The sequence below is a fragment of the Passer montanus genome, unplaced genomic scaffold (assembly GCF_014805655.1).
Source record: "Passer montanus isolate IOZ18808 unplaced genomic scaffold, ASM1480565v1 scaffold27, whole genome shotgun sequence".
NCBI lineage: Eukaryota > Metazoa > Chordata > Aves > Passeriformes > Passeridae > Passer > Passer montanus.
The window spans coordinates 6,194,141-6,208,514 of NW_024367372.1; the positions used below are offsets into that span (position 1 = coordinate 6,194,141).

Sequence of the window (14,374 nt, forward strand, 5' to 3'; positions counted from 1 at the left end):
TTCTTCCTCTGCGAAACGACCCCTTGCACAGCCCTGCTTTGGGGGAAGTACTTCTGATGTATCTCAGGAGGCTGGGAGATGTGGAATAAATTCCCTTTACCTCTTGCTACTGTAGAGCACAGCAGGTGTCTGAAGCCATGCTCACTGGGTCGGTGTAAAACAATAGCAGACCCCTGGCAGGACCTTCCCTTCAACTTCCACAGGACCCGCTGGAATGGAGAGAGGGGTCTGTCCCTGCCCATTTACAAAGCCTTGCTGTCACAAAGCCTGCAGCAATGTCATCATCACAAGAGCCTTCTTGCTGTGCTAACTAGGAATTCTCAATAATTGACACCACTAGCGAGTCCTCCAGCCCCAGAGTAAGCAGCGGGGGTTCCAGTGCATGAGAAAGCCACCATGCAAAGGCATGGCTGTGGTTAATTGAGTACTAACGAGCTGAAAGGTGGGCTCCCGCACTAGGAAACGGGGGAGAGACCATCAAAAACACAGCATGACTCCAGGCAAGAGCTCCAGCATCTTCAGCGCAGGGGTGCCCCAGCTGCCACAAGGTCCCACATGGAATTGGCTACACAGTTGTTGCCCGTGTCCCAAAAGTTGTAATTTCTGCTGTGGGACAAGCAGATAACAATGTGGCATCACACAGAGGCTGCAGTGTGGCTCCCCTGCACAAAGCCAGGGACCTTCCCTAGGAGACATGAAGTCAGTGGTGATTTAGGTTTCCCAACAGTGCTACAGAAGAGGTCCTGGATAGTCACTGCTTCCAGGGACTCCCAGCAGTGGCACATTACACTGTCATCTATCACAGTCTGAAATTCTACTAACCCCAGCTATTTTTCAAGGGCCACACCTACAATTTTAGCAAAGAGCTGTTGCAGGAGGTTCTTGGGACCACACAGTCTCCTCTATGCTCAGAAGCCTGCAAGTAAAAGCCACAGTGCCCTTCAGGACCTAAGTGTCTGAGGGGGCTCAGGAACATTCATACACTGCTTGGAGCACTCACAGGAGTGGGTAACAATGCCAGGTGACCTGAAGGTAGGAAACAATGGCATTTCTTCATTTGGTTACAGTAAAGACTTCGGCAATTAAAGGAAAAAAAAAAACAACAAAACTTCTCACAGCATGTTTAGAATAAACAGTTATTCTTTATCATACAAAGTCACACCTTACATATAAATAATTTGAATGTCTCGCTCTTTCATGGAAAGTAACAGAGAAAAACCTTCAAGGTTGATACATGGGAGCTGGTATTAGAAATCACATAGGATCAACCCCAAATCCTGCATCCAAACACACAGATATTTGGATCCAGTGTTGACCTATACACCACTTCCCTCCCCTGCACTGGAACTGAATCAGGACCCTCCTTGGAGGACCACCCCCATCATCAACCTCCGGTTATGGATCCCAACCCTTCAACCTTGGCCCCATCACTGAAATCCAGCCCTTTACATTTGCAGTAGTAAGAAAACCCAGTTTGTAGCTGCAGAAAGAGCCGTTGCCTTCTCCAAAGTGCATTATCTGTAGATTTTTGGAAGTGACTAAAATAACAAAGCCTACCCCAGCTGGATCCCTTGAAGCTATTTCTATTTCTTGGCTGACAAGCTGGCCAAAGCAGCAAAGCTAAGTATTGCACAGTCTAGCAACATTTGACTAAAACTGAGACCATTTATGTGGAACAGCAGTGTGGGAACAGAAAAGAAGCTAGTGGAGCAGCAATGAGAAATTTGAGCTTTGATCAAGGAGACAGCAGCATTTGACTCTATCTGAGCTGGCAGGGAGATCCCATCCCAAAGCAAAATAAAATATGTCATTCTTTCCAGCAGATGAAATTCTCCCCAGCAGTTTGTTCCTCCCAGGATCATTTTATGTGATCTCATTGTCTTTAAAGTCTTTCCCCTGAGGAAGCTGAACGTTTAATATAGACTACGGCGTTGGTATCCGGTATTAAATCAGTCCAGCTACTCTGAAATGAGGCGAGTGGGCGTCCTGGAAAGGAAATAAAAATGCAAGTTTAATAGAGGAGAGAGGTTCACCTTGACCCATGCTATTTATTGCAAAAGGCACAGGAACACACTGCTTGCCCAGTGGAGGGTCACTCTGCCCTGCCATAGATGTGTTTTACACTCCCAGTAAATTCCAGATGCTTAGAGTGTGCACAAGCAATGCATCATCCAACCCCAGAGGCTTTTAGATCTTGCTTTGCTTTACCAAGCAGCCCTACATTGCCACAGCTCTCATTAATCCAGCTGGCAAACTCAGGCACTTGGCATTTCAGCCACACAGTTCTGGCATCTTTAGCTACAAAGATGAGCCATGAAACTGCAAGGAAGAAAAATGTCAAGAAGGGAACCTCTAAAGACCTCAGGCATGGTGCAGGACATCAGGGATCAGCAGCACCCCAGCAGGGCACTGCAGAAAGGGTCCCTGTCCCACGTGCTTCTCCTGCATCCTCACGGTGGTTTCAAGCAGGATTCCTTCCAGGCAGGCACTACACACAGCACTAAGAGCTGCCCTGTGAGGAAGCCAGGTGTGCTGTGTTAGGCACAACTCACACCATCCATTGCTGGTGTGAAACTTGGTGACTCAAAGAGATTTAAGTTGCATGCGTGTAAACGCTCTTATGTAACTAGTTTGCCACATGCAAATATTGCACACAAGCCCTCAGAAAAGCTGCATTTTTGATAGTTTAGAGGGTTTTTTAAAATGTCATGTGAATTGACAAAACATGATTCTTCAGCACCACTGTGAATGAAAACACTCATTTACCTCATTTAGTGTTTTACTTCAAGAAACAATTTAGCCCACGCTTGAAGTGTCAGCTAAATGAGATAATTTAAAATGATTCTGAAAACATGCTAACTGTAAGAGGCTATAATCAGAGCTAATTACAGGGACATTCTGGAAATCCCTTGGCTTGAGGCTTTAGTTTTGATAAAGGGGATAACAACTTGTAAGCTACGATTCTTTTAATTATAACAATAGCAACCACCTTCTTTTACACAGCTTCTTTCATGTCTAAAATCCCCACAGCTCTGCAAACTATACATACCACAGGGATTGTTTAGCCTAACACCAAAGTGAAGCCATCTCTGCAAGAAATGAGTAAGTGTTTAACAATACCTGGCAGTCCTGAGCAAAATTTGTAGAGGAAAAAAGGTGCAAAGGGAGAACATAATTGCTCTTGTGTCTCCTTACAAACACTCAGGGGATTTCTGGATGCCCACAGTGGCAGCCATCTGAGCTTGATGATAAGGAGGGCAGCTTTTATACGTGCCTGTAGACTCAAGGCACTGGAGGAAGGCAGCAGCACCACGTGGCAGCACCCTGTCACATTGCCCAAGCTCACCTGTCCACGTCCTGTGCTGGGTGACAATAAAGCTTTGACACTGCAGCTGGGAGTTGCAAATGGCAGCGGCCTCCTCGGCGCTGTGGATGGACAGCAGGCAGCCCAGGTGGCTGTAGGAGGGCCAGCACTTGTAGTCCTCTCCTTCCACCGTTCGGAAGCCCTTCAGGGAGATGTAGTCTGGGGACAGAAAGAGGGTGCCTGGGGAAACACTCCGGGTGCACTTTCAGAGATAGTGACACTACACACTCAGTGAAACTCTCAGAGGGACTGCAACACTGGCAGACTGAACTGACCTGCCAAGGTGGAGGGAGGTGGAGCTGCAAAGCTAAAAGAAACCCAGATCTTGCCCTTTGGTTCTGCGGTGGAGCACAGGACAGCAATTCCCCCAGAGATGTAGGAGAGGGGTCAGAGGTCTCAAGGGTGAAGGGAGAGGGGTGCCACCACAGGGGTGGGTAAGAGAAGGAGGCTGCTGTGCAAAGCCACAGGCCCTCCATGTTTTCCCTGGAGAAACCAACCTCAAAACAGCCTCTCCTACACCCCAGCCTCAACAGCAGAAGCTCATCACAGATCCAGCACCAAGTACAAGGGGCACAGACCGACCCACCCACCATGGTGCCACCCACTGAAACAGGAGATTGAGGAACCCCCCTGGGGAAAGGGAGGCCAGATCCTGCTCCTGACAAGGAGATCTGACAAAAGACCTGACAAGCCTGAGCAGGTGTTTTGTTCACTGACTGCTAAGAGTCTCTCCCCACCTTCCCACACCTCTAGGATGGTGATCATTTTGGCACAGAAGCCAATAGACAGGTGTTGTTGGAAAATACCAGTAATTCCTGTTAAAGCTGCTGGTCCTTCCATGCAAATGACTAGATATCTTTGTTCATAACAGTGCAAATTATAGTTCTTTCACATGCAAAGATATTTCCTTCTGCAAGCCACCATCACCCACCACCTCATGTGAATGCTCAGGAAAAAGGAAGCCACAGTAACCACTGGATTTTCAAAAGTTCCTTTTGATCAGCATCATCTCTACCACTGAATGGGTCCTTTTCAGAGGAATGCACCTCATAAAGGCACATTTATCCATCCAATAGACAGATCTTCAGAGAAAAAGAACTTAGAGGGCACCAAGGCTCCAGGCACCCTGCCACACTCCTCTTGGCACTGCCACCTCCCCACTCTATGTTTGCACAATGACCAATGCTTGTGCTCAGCAGACAGAAGCCACACAGTCAAATGGGAAGTTTGAATATCAACTGACCTGCTGGCCCAAAGGATAACGATATCCCAAGACAGAAGCCACTCAGTTTGCTATCCCAAATACATTCCCTTGAAACACTGATGCTCACTATGAGAAGAGTATTTAGAAGCAGTGCAAACAATGTCCATGCAGATTGTCTGCACTGCTGTTACTTTGCAAAGCAGTACAACCATGCATAGCTCCCATGGAAAAAAAAACCAAACCAAACCAAATCAAAAACAAAAAAAAAAAAAAAAAAAATATTGTCTGCACTGCTGTTACTTTGCAAAGAAGTACAACTATGCATAGCTCCCATGGGAAAAAAAAAAAAAAAAAAAAAAAAACCAAAAAAACCAAAAACCACAAAAGCCTGCTCAAAAAAAGACACTTTTGGTGCTTTTTCTACTGACTATAAACAGCCTAAACCTACGGGAGACCAGAATTTGACCAGTTACCAAGTGCTTCACTCCCTCAGTAGATACTTAGAGCATTCAAATTCAACTACCTTTTAAAAGAAGAGGTCTTTTCTGAAGATAGAGCCCAGACTTGTACAGATGTAAAACCTTTTCAAAAGCTCTCAAGGTTTCATTTATTCCATATCGTAAATCACCTGCATTTAAGGAAACAGATGATAAAGATAAGCAATTCCATGAAACACCATTTAGAGACTTCTAACAAAGAACTTTATGAATATGGTTTTTGAACAGCTGATACCTGTTGCATTCAGAATATCGCTCAAAAGGGGCCGCAAAGCTGCCGGTGCAGAGTGTGGCAAAAGATAGGTGAAAAAATACCTGCAAAAAATCCCACAGGCTGATTAGAATACAGTGCCTTCATTTCCCTGGTGATTAAGTTGTCTACATTTTCCCGTGACTTGATTATCCATATGCAACTAGTAAGTCTGCTTTGGTTACAAAGTTATGTTTGAGCACATCTTGGTGCCTCAGATGGTTCTTGTGAGTTGGGCTGAAAGCCTGGTCCTTGCATGAAATCTACCTTGCAAAGTCTCATGCAATAAAGCTTCCCCTCCTTCCCCCGGCTATTTTTGTATATTAAGCAATGTATTTCCCACCAAAAAAAAAAAACAGACCTGTATAAAAGAAGACTCACACAAGATCTTTCTCTTGCCCTGAAAAGGTTTGACCTTCTCACTGCCCCTGAAAAGTCAGAATGACTCATTTCCTGACCTTTCCACAAAATTCCTCTCCTAGGGAACAAGTGCACAAGAGACAAGGGCAACTGCAAGGTTGCAATAATCTATGCAGGGATTTACCCTTTAGCACTGAATCCTGGAAATCCAGGCTCCCTTGCTAAGTCCTTCTGTGTAAATATCCAGCTGCCAAGGCTTCCCTCCAGGATGTGACCTGCCAAGCATCAGTGGTGAGCAAAAGTCCCTGTGTTTTCAGCTGATGGCCCACGTGCAGTGCTGCAGCAGCCCCCTGCCCGTTACCTGCCCCCCTGCTCTCCCACAGGAGCCCACAGGGAGATTCAGAGATGAAGGGAAGCGCTGGCCAGCCTGTTCCCAACAATGGGATTCAGAGCTGGTGGGGTTTGGCAGGTAGCCTGCACTGCCACTGCTTTCAGCAAGCACAGCCCATGGATGTCAAGCACCAGGGCTTGTTTGGTAAACAGCAAATTTACAGGTGCAAGCTCTGGGGCAAGCTTTTAGAGGGCACTGGGGAAAGGGAGCAGCACAAGAAAGATGTCTTCATTCCCACCAGACAACAACTACACTATTTTCCTGCCTTATAAGGAAAATCACTTTCTTCAAAGTGATCCTTAACTACCCTTTGACAGAGGTGAGGGCAATCACCACATGGAAGAAGAACAAGGTGCTAGAGGCTACATGGCAGGGCGTGAGCTCAATCACCCCAAATCTTCCCCCCTGTAGCTGGACATACCGATACGCATTGAACAGATTCTTCTTTTCATTTATTCCTTCACATTTCCCAACCACAGAGCATTTGAGAGGGAAACTTTTGGTAGGGAAGTCGAGTGTGCAGTCATTATCTTCCTTGCAAGACAGCTCCTCGGTGCTGGCATCATCCATGTCTGTCACTTTTAGGTTTCCATCCACCATAACAAACTGCCTTGGCTGGAAATCCAAGAGGGCTATTGAACCCAGGGGGGAATGTGCCAAGTAAAACAGCAGTTTCACAAGACTCAGGCAAATCTGAGAAAGAGAAGATGAATATGCATGTTAAAAAAACAGATGAAAAACAGCTATTAAATTGGAAGTAGAACAAAGGGGAGGGCATTCAATTAAATTAAAAGAGAAAAAAGGCATACAGAACTTAAAAGGTAATTATATGTATGCTACAAAATTTATTATCAACATTGCCAAAGGATTTGACTGGTAAGTAGTTTAGCAACATTTTTTAAAAACGTGTGTACACAAAAAGAGACATTTGCAGTTTGAAGAGCTAGAGGAGAAAGCTGTGAGGAAAACAATAGCAGTCTTCATGTTTCAGGAGCTATGTTGATTTGCTAGTTGAAATCAGAAGGGTTTTTCCCAGTCTGGCATAAAATAGATCCCCCTCCCTTCCCCCATGCTGCTCAATACAGACTGAGGCTCCATGGTCATTAATACCAGATTCATGCCTTGCTGCATCCCTCAGCAGTATGAATTTGGGCACACAATCATGCTTCTGAAGAATTAGTCAAAGCTTGCAATGTATTTATTGCCAGCTTTTTTGCTTTTATGACAACTTTCTGGCAGCAGGGAAAGGCTGGACAATACCTGACCCAGCAGAAGGCTTGGTAAATTATTTTTATACAAACCAGAGCTGGAGGAATGCATTTATACTGCAGCAGCACTTTGCTCAAGCAGTTTTTTGCAGCAGTTTTCATTCAGTATCAGGAACCCTGGCATCAGACGAAGTGCATCCTCAGCTAGGTGTGCCAGGCAGCCCCACGTCACCCCTCGCCACTGCTGATAGTGATCTGTGCAGGCACGAGGGTTTTTTCCCTTGGAGCAGCTCACACGATCCCTGGTATCTGATGTGGCTCATATAACAAGGGAATCCCATATGTTTAGACACCCTAATTAGGAAATAGGACTAGACAGTGCCAGGGAAATTCTGCGTTAGTGTCTTCTGCAGTCAAGAGGTTGCTAAAATCTCTAACGCCACCATACCAAACTTTACCACCAGCTAATCCAGCATCATGGGTTTCTTAAGGAGACTTTGGCATGCTTGAGAAGATGAGGTGCTAGGAAAGCTGTGTAGAAACCAGTACAGAATTGAAGAAAGTAAAACTCCCCAAGCCAAGAGAAATGACTGGGGAAGCTCTGAAGCTATTTTAACTTGTTTAGTGAAGCAATCATAAGAATCCCAGCTTTGCATCCCACAGCTGAGCGAGCGGTTGCCACGCTCCCCTTCTGGCTCACATGGCAAGGCTCCCCGTCAACATTCAGGACCACATGCAGACTGAAATTTTATTTTAGGACTTTTGTTGTGCTTTTCTTTTGCCCAAAGCATTTCTTGCTGACACTAAGATACCCTTGATTTTTTACATGATGGTTTGGTTTTTTTTTTTGCCTCCTGGCACCCAAACAAATAGTATTGAACTCCCAACTGAGCCTGTGAGGCAAACTGTAAAACAAGCTATAACCAAAATAAGTGCCATGTCACAAGCCATTTATATTCCTGGGGAGCACATGGGTCCCTGTGCAGGATGCCCAGGAGATGAGGCAGATCTCACTAGAAGGGCTGCAATCCTAGCACCTACAGCAGGAGGAAAGCAATTTAGTAGCGATTTTACTACAATAATTCCTAAAGGGCCAAAATCAGAAACATCACATAAACACATGGTGAGGGTCAGGTCGCTCAACAGGTAACACACAGCAAACCACAGACTCGGAGCACGGTGATGTGGCTTTCCCAAGTCAGACTCGGGTTTGCCGAGGGGCATCCTGACCAAAGCCCTTCTGCATATATATATATATATATGTGTGTGTGTGTGTGTGTGGATTGGCAATATAGAGGCAAAACGAATGTTACCGTGTAATCGAAGGTATTAACCACTGCCCGAGTACAATTTTGTGTCTATCTCCTCCCAGATGAAGTTCTTTTAACACCGCTCTAAGGAGAAAGAAACTAACCGTGGGACACAAAGCCAGGGCTGTGTTAATGTGATTTTAAAGGAATGAAAATGAAACGATTTACAGACGATTTGCGGGATCAAACAGAGTGTCACCAGGCGAATCCCGTTTGTCCCAGCGGCACCACCGGATCTTCGCCGCTTTGCCCAGTTTGTGGTCTAAAAGCTACTTTAAAAACTCCTTCGCTTTGTTTTCTTACTTTAAATCTTTCCTCCCAGGGGGTCTGCAGGAGCTGAATCATCTCCAGCGGGGATCCCAGCTCCAGCATGGCTGTGACCCGCAGCTCAGCATCTCCGCTGTTCTCATAGCATTGGCCGTGCAGCTGCGGGAGAGCAGAAGCCGCGGTCGGGGCGATGTCGCTGCCAATGCCAGCAGATCTCGGCCGCCCGACGACAGCGTGGGCACCACGGGCTCAGCCCCGGCAACAATTCCCCCGCCGCGCCGCGCCGTGCCGAGCCGTGCCAGCGCCTCCCGCAGCCCCCCGCCCCGCCGTACCTTGACGATGCCGGGGTGCTGCAGGCGCTGCAGCAGCGTCACCTCCTTGAGCAGCTTGTAGGCGGCCAGGCGGCGGCAGCCGGCCGGCGCCCCGTACCGCTGCACGCAGCGCCGCACCTCCCGGCCCGCGCCGTGCACCGCCTTGAGGGCCACGCCGCCGCCGCCCGCCAGCGCCGCCCGCCCCGGCCCGGCCCGGCCCCGCGGGCGCACGGGGCAGCGGCGGCACGGACCGCCCAGGCAGGGCAGGCGGCGGAGCCTCTGCGCTTCTGGAGGAGGTGGGAAGCGGTGGGAAGCGGAGCTGCCGGGTGCGAGCGGCACATCCCCGCCGACACCCGGCCACGCTCCAGCGACGGCTGTTTATAGCAGGCACCCGTTTATAGCGGGTTTCACGGGCGTGAATTTCCTCAGCCCTGCTAGACGGTACCGCAGATTACAGCCGAGGGATGTACGGCGGGTAAAGATCAGTGAGAACTGGGGTATCACGTTTCTCTGCCGCTTAAAACTCTCAGGTTCGGTTTCTAAGAAAGCAAACACTGGAAGTTTCTCTTATTAGAAGGACAAACCCTAATAGGTTGAATCAGTAATACACTGCCTAAGCACGGATTGGAATTTTTTCCAGGGGACAAAAAATCGAACCTAACACATCCTCCAGCAAAGCCAGCCAATACAGGCAGAAAACACACATTTACGGTTTGTTGGAGGCGATGAGATCGATCGGCTGGTGCCACAGCTCAGGGTTGCCTTCTGTGGCACACGTGTACCTGCGCGGGACAGGAAAGAGTTTCCGATGCGGGTGCGAGAAGAAGCAGGACAGGTCCCTGGCACGGCTCTGTCACTGGTTTTGGACACGTGTCTGCACCGGGCTCTGCTGTGCAGAAAGTCAGGTTAGCTTAGGGCAGAGGCAGATGCAGTTTGTCTGCTTTTAATTTAGGCAATACGCAGTTAATTCTCCTCACTGAGCAGCCTGAAACACCAGCCAAGTGGGTGGATTCACTTTTTTATTTATGTTTATACTACAGAATTAGAAATTAAAATAATTTAGTATAGTCTGCCTCTTCACCTGGTCTGCTTCATTTTCTGCCCCAATGTTTTCAGTGGCATAGTTAGGCACTGGACTGCCCCAGAGAGGTGATGTGTGGCACAGCTGGGGTTGGAGGGTGCTGCTGCCCTGTTCCTGGTCACGCAGCCCTGCTGAGAGCCTGCAGCTTCTGGCAGGTCACCTGCTGGCACACGGTGGGTGAGATTGCACAGGGTGTGCCCTGGCTGCGATCAAGCAGTGGGACCGCTCAGTCCTGCAGTGCTGCACTGCCCTTGGGCACATCTGCTCCTTTTCCCCCCCTCCATGCACTGCACTGCCAACACTTCTCTCCTGACTCACTCATAACGCTGTGCACACTGCTCGGGTCACAAGTCACCCCTGCAAAGGAACCTTTGTGAAACATTCCTAAGAAATTCAACTTCAATGTCGTGGCCATGGGATGGAGATTTTCAGAGATTACAGCAAGTCAGCTATCATGACGGGTGATTACCAATACTATTTTAATAAAAATAATGTGTATAAATGATCACTTTCAAATAGCTTTCCTCCTAAAAGCCTGTAGAAAGTTTCTCTTTCACTTCTTGTTGGTTCAGTACCACCAGAGCAGCCAATGAGACAGAGTAAAGTACCTCAGGAGAGCACAGCTGTTCAGAGAGCAGGAGAAATGAACTCTGAACTCAGGTCATTTCCAGATGGCAGAGTTTGAGGAGGGAAGGCAAAATAAGCATTCTGCCTACATGTAAAATAATCAAGTGGAAAATCTCAGGCCTCCTGTGCTTACCCATGCACTGACAGGTTAGAAGCTGATCCCAGAACAGCTCTTTCAGTAGCTGAATTTCCTTTGTTTCTTTTTAACCTTAATAGCTCTTTAATTACTGCTCTTATTTTCAAATCAAGTATACATCTGTGTCATATTAATGAATATTCATTGTCACTGGAGAGGAATTAAATCCATTTTTACCTGTGTTTCCAAGGGAATAGATGCCAGCTGTGTGTACTATTATCTAATTTCAGCCTGTCCTCAGCACTGTAATAGTATCAAGACCTATTAGAGAAGACTCACAGATACATAAAAAATAGCAACAAATTATTTACTTGCTTTGCAGTAGCCCTTAAGGATTCCTGCCAAGACCATGGCTCTGCTGTGCAAGGCTTTTTGCAGACTATGGTACAAGAGGTGCCTTGCTTGACACAGCTGACACCTGAAATGGGAAACACAGCACAGTGCTGCAGCAGGGATGCAGCACTGGAGTATGTGGTCATTTGAATGTCTTTTAGTTCCTTGGAGGGTTCTGCCTGTGTCTATTGCCTTTGATAGCGTGTGAGCAGTGTGTGGAGCAGATGGGTACGTGTTACAGAGATCTGCTTTGTGACTGTATGGTCTCAGCAGCAGAGCCTGCTTAAATCCAGGGAAGGCCTCTTGTTGCAGCTCTCATCATACAACCCCTCCAAGTGCAAATCCACATATGGTTAACCTGTGTGCTCCCCTAGGCCCACCAGTATCTTACACTTTCTTATCTACATTCATTCCTTTATAGGCTATAGATGGGGCAAAGGCTGTCCACTGTTCAGAAAATATCAGACTATGCTATAATTTCAATAAGTGTGATTGAATCCCATGCTTTTTAGCTTTTTCTGGCTTCCTGTAAGGGCTGGAATGAGATTCCTCTCATGAAAAATTGTCCTGGCACTAATGCTAGCCAGGCTCCTTTCTCAAAATGTGATGAGTCTGTACATGAAGTGTAGGTGAAAATTTGGGAGTCTCCTGTGCTCTAGACTAACTGGGGTGAGAAAGCATCCCATTTTCCCATGCCAGCACTGAAAGTGTTTGACTTCTGAAAGACAGACACCTCTGGGTACGATTTCCCTAGCTGGTTCCCTCCTATCCTGAGAGATCTAGGCAGGAGCATTTCCCTGTGTCTTGTCTATGACACTGATCTAGAAGGGATAGGATCAAGCTCCTGGGTTAGCATAAAAAAAACCTGGGGAGAAATCCTGGGGGAAACATTTTCACTCTGAGCACATACATGAAAGTCCTGGGCATCAGTCCAGAAGAGGGAGGCCAGGAGTTTATAGGTCTGGGAGAAGGATCAAAGAAACCTGCAGCAGCCACTTCAGAACAGGAGGAAGACTTAGCTCTAATGAAGACTCTTGGGAATACATGTCATCACTGGTGCCCTTGCCTTTGAGGGCAGCAGTTACCTTGACTCCTGCCAGCTGAGCTTCTGGCTGCCTCCAGACAGTTCCTGTCCAGCTGCAAGCGTGCACATCTGAGGCAGGGTGGAAGCCAGAGGAGCTGCTGGAGGGCAGGCACTTACCTGCAGAGTGCAGGGGCAGGAGCTGTCCTGAGCAGCCTGGCTTTGCACTTCCACATCAACTGAGAAAGATTCTTGCATCCAGCCTCCAGGCATGCAGCACTGGCCTGTGTGTGGCCATGCCTGGGTGGCACCCAGGAAAAAAAAAAAACACCCCAGCAGCCATTTCCAGATTTCTTTTTGTATTGCCCAAGAGGAAAAGGATAAGAAGAAAGTTAGATGAAAGGTGTGAAAAGCTAGAAAGGTATGATACCTTCCTACAAGCAAGTGAACTAGGGAGGCAGACCTTGCTCTGCTTTATTGCCTCACTGGCCAGGAACCCTAGCCAAGGGCTTGGTGCAATAATGATTGCCCTAGAACTGAAATAACGTTTCTCTTCCCCCGCAGGAAGAAAAACTGTCCTTTCCTGTGGTGTCCAAGACAGCTGCAGCTCCCAGGTGTTTTTACAGGCCATGGCAGGCACAGCTGTCTCCCTAGGCACTTCTGGTCTGAGGTTTCTCAACAGGGTTTAGCAAAGCTGATGCCAGCACCCAGTTGGCATATAGAGCACTAGGAAGCATCTTTCCTGAACTTGTTCTGTTTGGGGTTTTTTTGGTTGGTTTGTTTAGGTTTTTGTTTGTTTGTTTTGGGTTTTTTTGTCAGATGAAGGATGACCTCCTGGCTAGAGGTGCAGGATGAAACCATGAGAACACTGCATGGCCCCACAGGCCACCATCTCCTCCAGTGGTATGGGGGCAGCCTGGCCTGAGAGAGGAGCTGTGAAGGCTGAGGAGTGCTGCTGCTGATGGGTGCATCTGCAATGAGTGCTTGCCATCTGCTGGGAGGCAATCAGCCTGACAAGAGGCACTCTTGGATGCAGGAAAAAGAGCAAGGCCTGGGCCAGTGGTCCTGTAAGAGCTGGATGGCATTTGGGCTTGCAGAGAGAGCAGAGTATCCTCTGAGGAGGGTAAGCACAAAACAGTCAGGAAGTTCTGGTCTTGGGCACATGAGGGCTGACAGAGCTCACTGCAGAATTTTAACATGCTAACACCCCCTTGAGCCCTCCTTGGAGGTGCCTGACCTCATTGCAGAGGTGGCAGAAGGCAGTTAGGTGTGTGTAACTAATGATTCTCAACCAGTTCATTGTAGCACTGAGCAGAGCCCTGGTGTGGTGGCATCTCACATTTCCACAGCACAATTTGCCAGGGTCTGTCGAGCTGTCTGTGTGCTGTTCACAGCATATGCCACTGCTGTCACAGCTTCCCCCCACTCCCCACAGCACCAACATACTGCCCTGCCTTGGACATATTCCCAGGATTCAGGCATTTGTTATGCCCCCAGCACATCCAGCCTGCCTGGAATGGGATATCCTGCATCAGCTCCTGGGAACAATGTCCAGCTGAAGAGTCCTCAATCTTCCCAATGAGATTTCACTGATGTCTAGGAGAATATAATCAGATTTCCAGCACAAGGTCTTGAAGAGCTGGTCTATTGATAGATGGATTAAATTTTCCCTTGCAATACAGGTACTGGTACCCCAGGTGAAAGTCATATTGTTACACTGTGAGGTGTTAACTGTATTATCAAACTTTCCCTTGCAATACAGGTACTGGTATACCCCAGCTGAAAGTCATATTATTACACTGTGAGGTGTTAACTGTATTATCAAAAGCAGCATCAACCTTCTGGGCTTGCTATCCCCCTGCTGCACTGAATGAGATGTGCACAACAGCAGCAAGGTCAGGAAAAGCTCTGGGATGTTTCTCTCCTGATATGGAAACCACCACAGGAACCTGACACTGTATAGACTGTGTTCTTGCTCTTCAGAAAGGTAAGAAACAAAAGTGGCACAATCAAA

The 14,374-nt window shown here is 47.6% G+C and overlaps 1 protein-coding gene across 1 annotated transcript; it reads right to left on the minus strand.

Moving 5' to 3' along the window:
- Window positions 1–1,122: 1,122 nt before the first annotated feature.
- Window positions 1,123–10,699, minus strand: LOC120503879 (extracellular tyrosine-protein kinase PKDCC-like). The gene is made up of 10 exons (XM_039712914.1): window positions 10,683–10,699; window positions 9,873–9,944; window positions 9,414–9,481; window positions 9,184–9,359; window positions 8,888–9,010; window positions 6,488–6,759; window positions 5,301–5,380; window positions 5,092–5,196; window positions 3,347–3,523; window positions 1,123–1,986 (listed from the first exon to the last, which is right to left on the minus strand). Exons 1-10 carry the CDS (start codon window positions 10,697–10,699, stop codon window positions 1,883–1,885), a joined length of 1,194 nt encoding a protein of 397 aa, XP_039568848.1. The 3' UTR covers window positions 1,123–1,882.
- Between the last annotated feature and the right edge of the window lie 3,675 nt (window positions 10,700–14,374).

What these genes read in the sequence shown, in the direction of transcription:
- LOC120503879 (XM_039712914.1), bottom strand. An exon ending in CTCATCGCCTCCAACAAACC is followed by an intron (nt 9,482 to 9,872) that starts GTAAATGTGTGT and finishes CGCACCCGGCAG; the next exon opens with CTCCGCTTCCCACCGCTTCC. An exon ending in CCGCCTGCCCTGCCTGGGCG is followed by an intron (nt 9,360 to 9,413) that starts GTCCGTGCCGCC and finishes GGCCGGGGCGGG; the next exon opens with CGGCGCTGGCGGGCGGCGGC.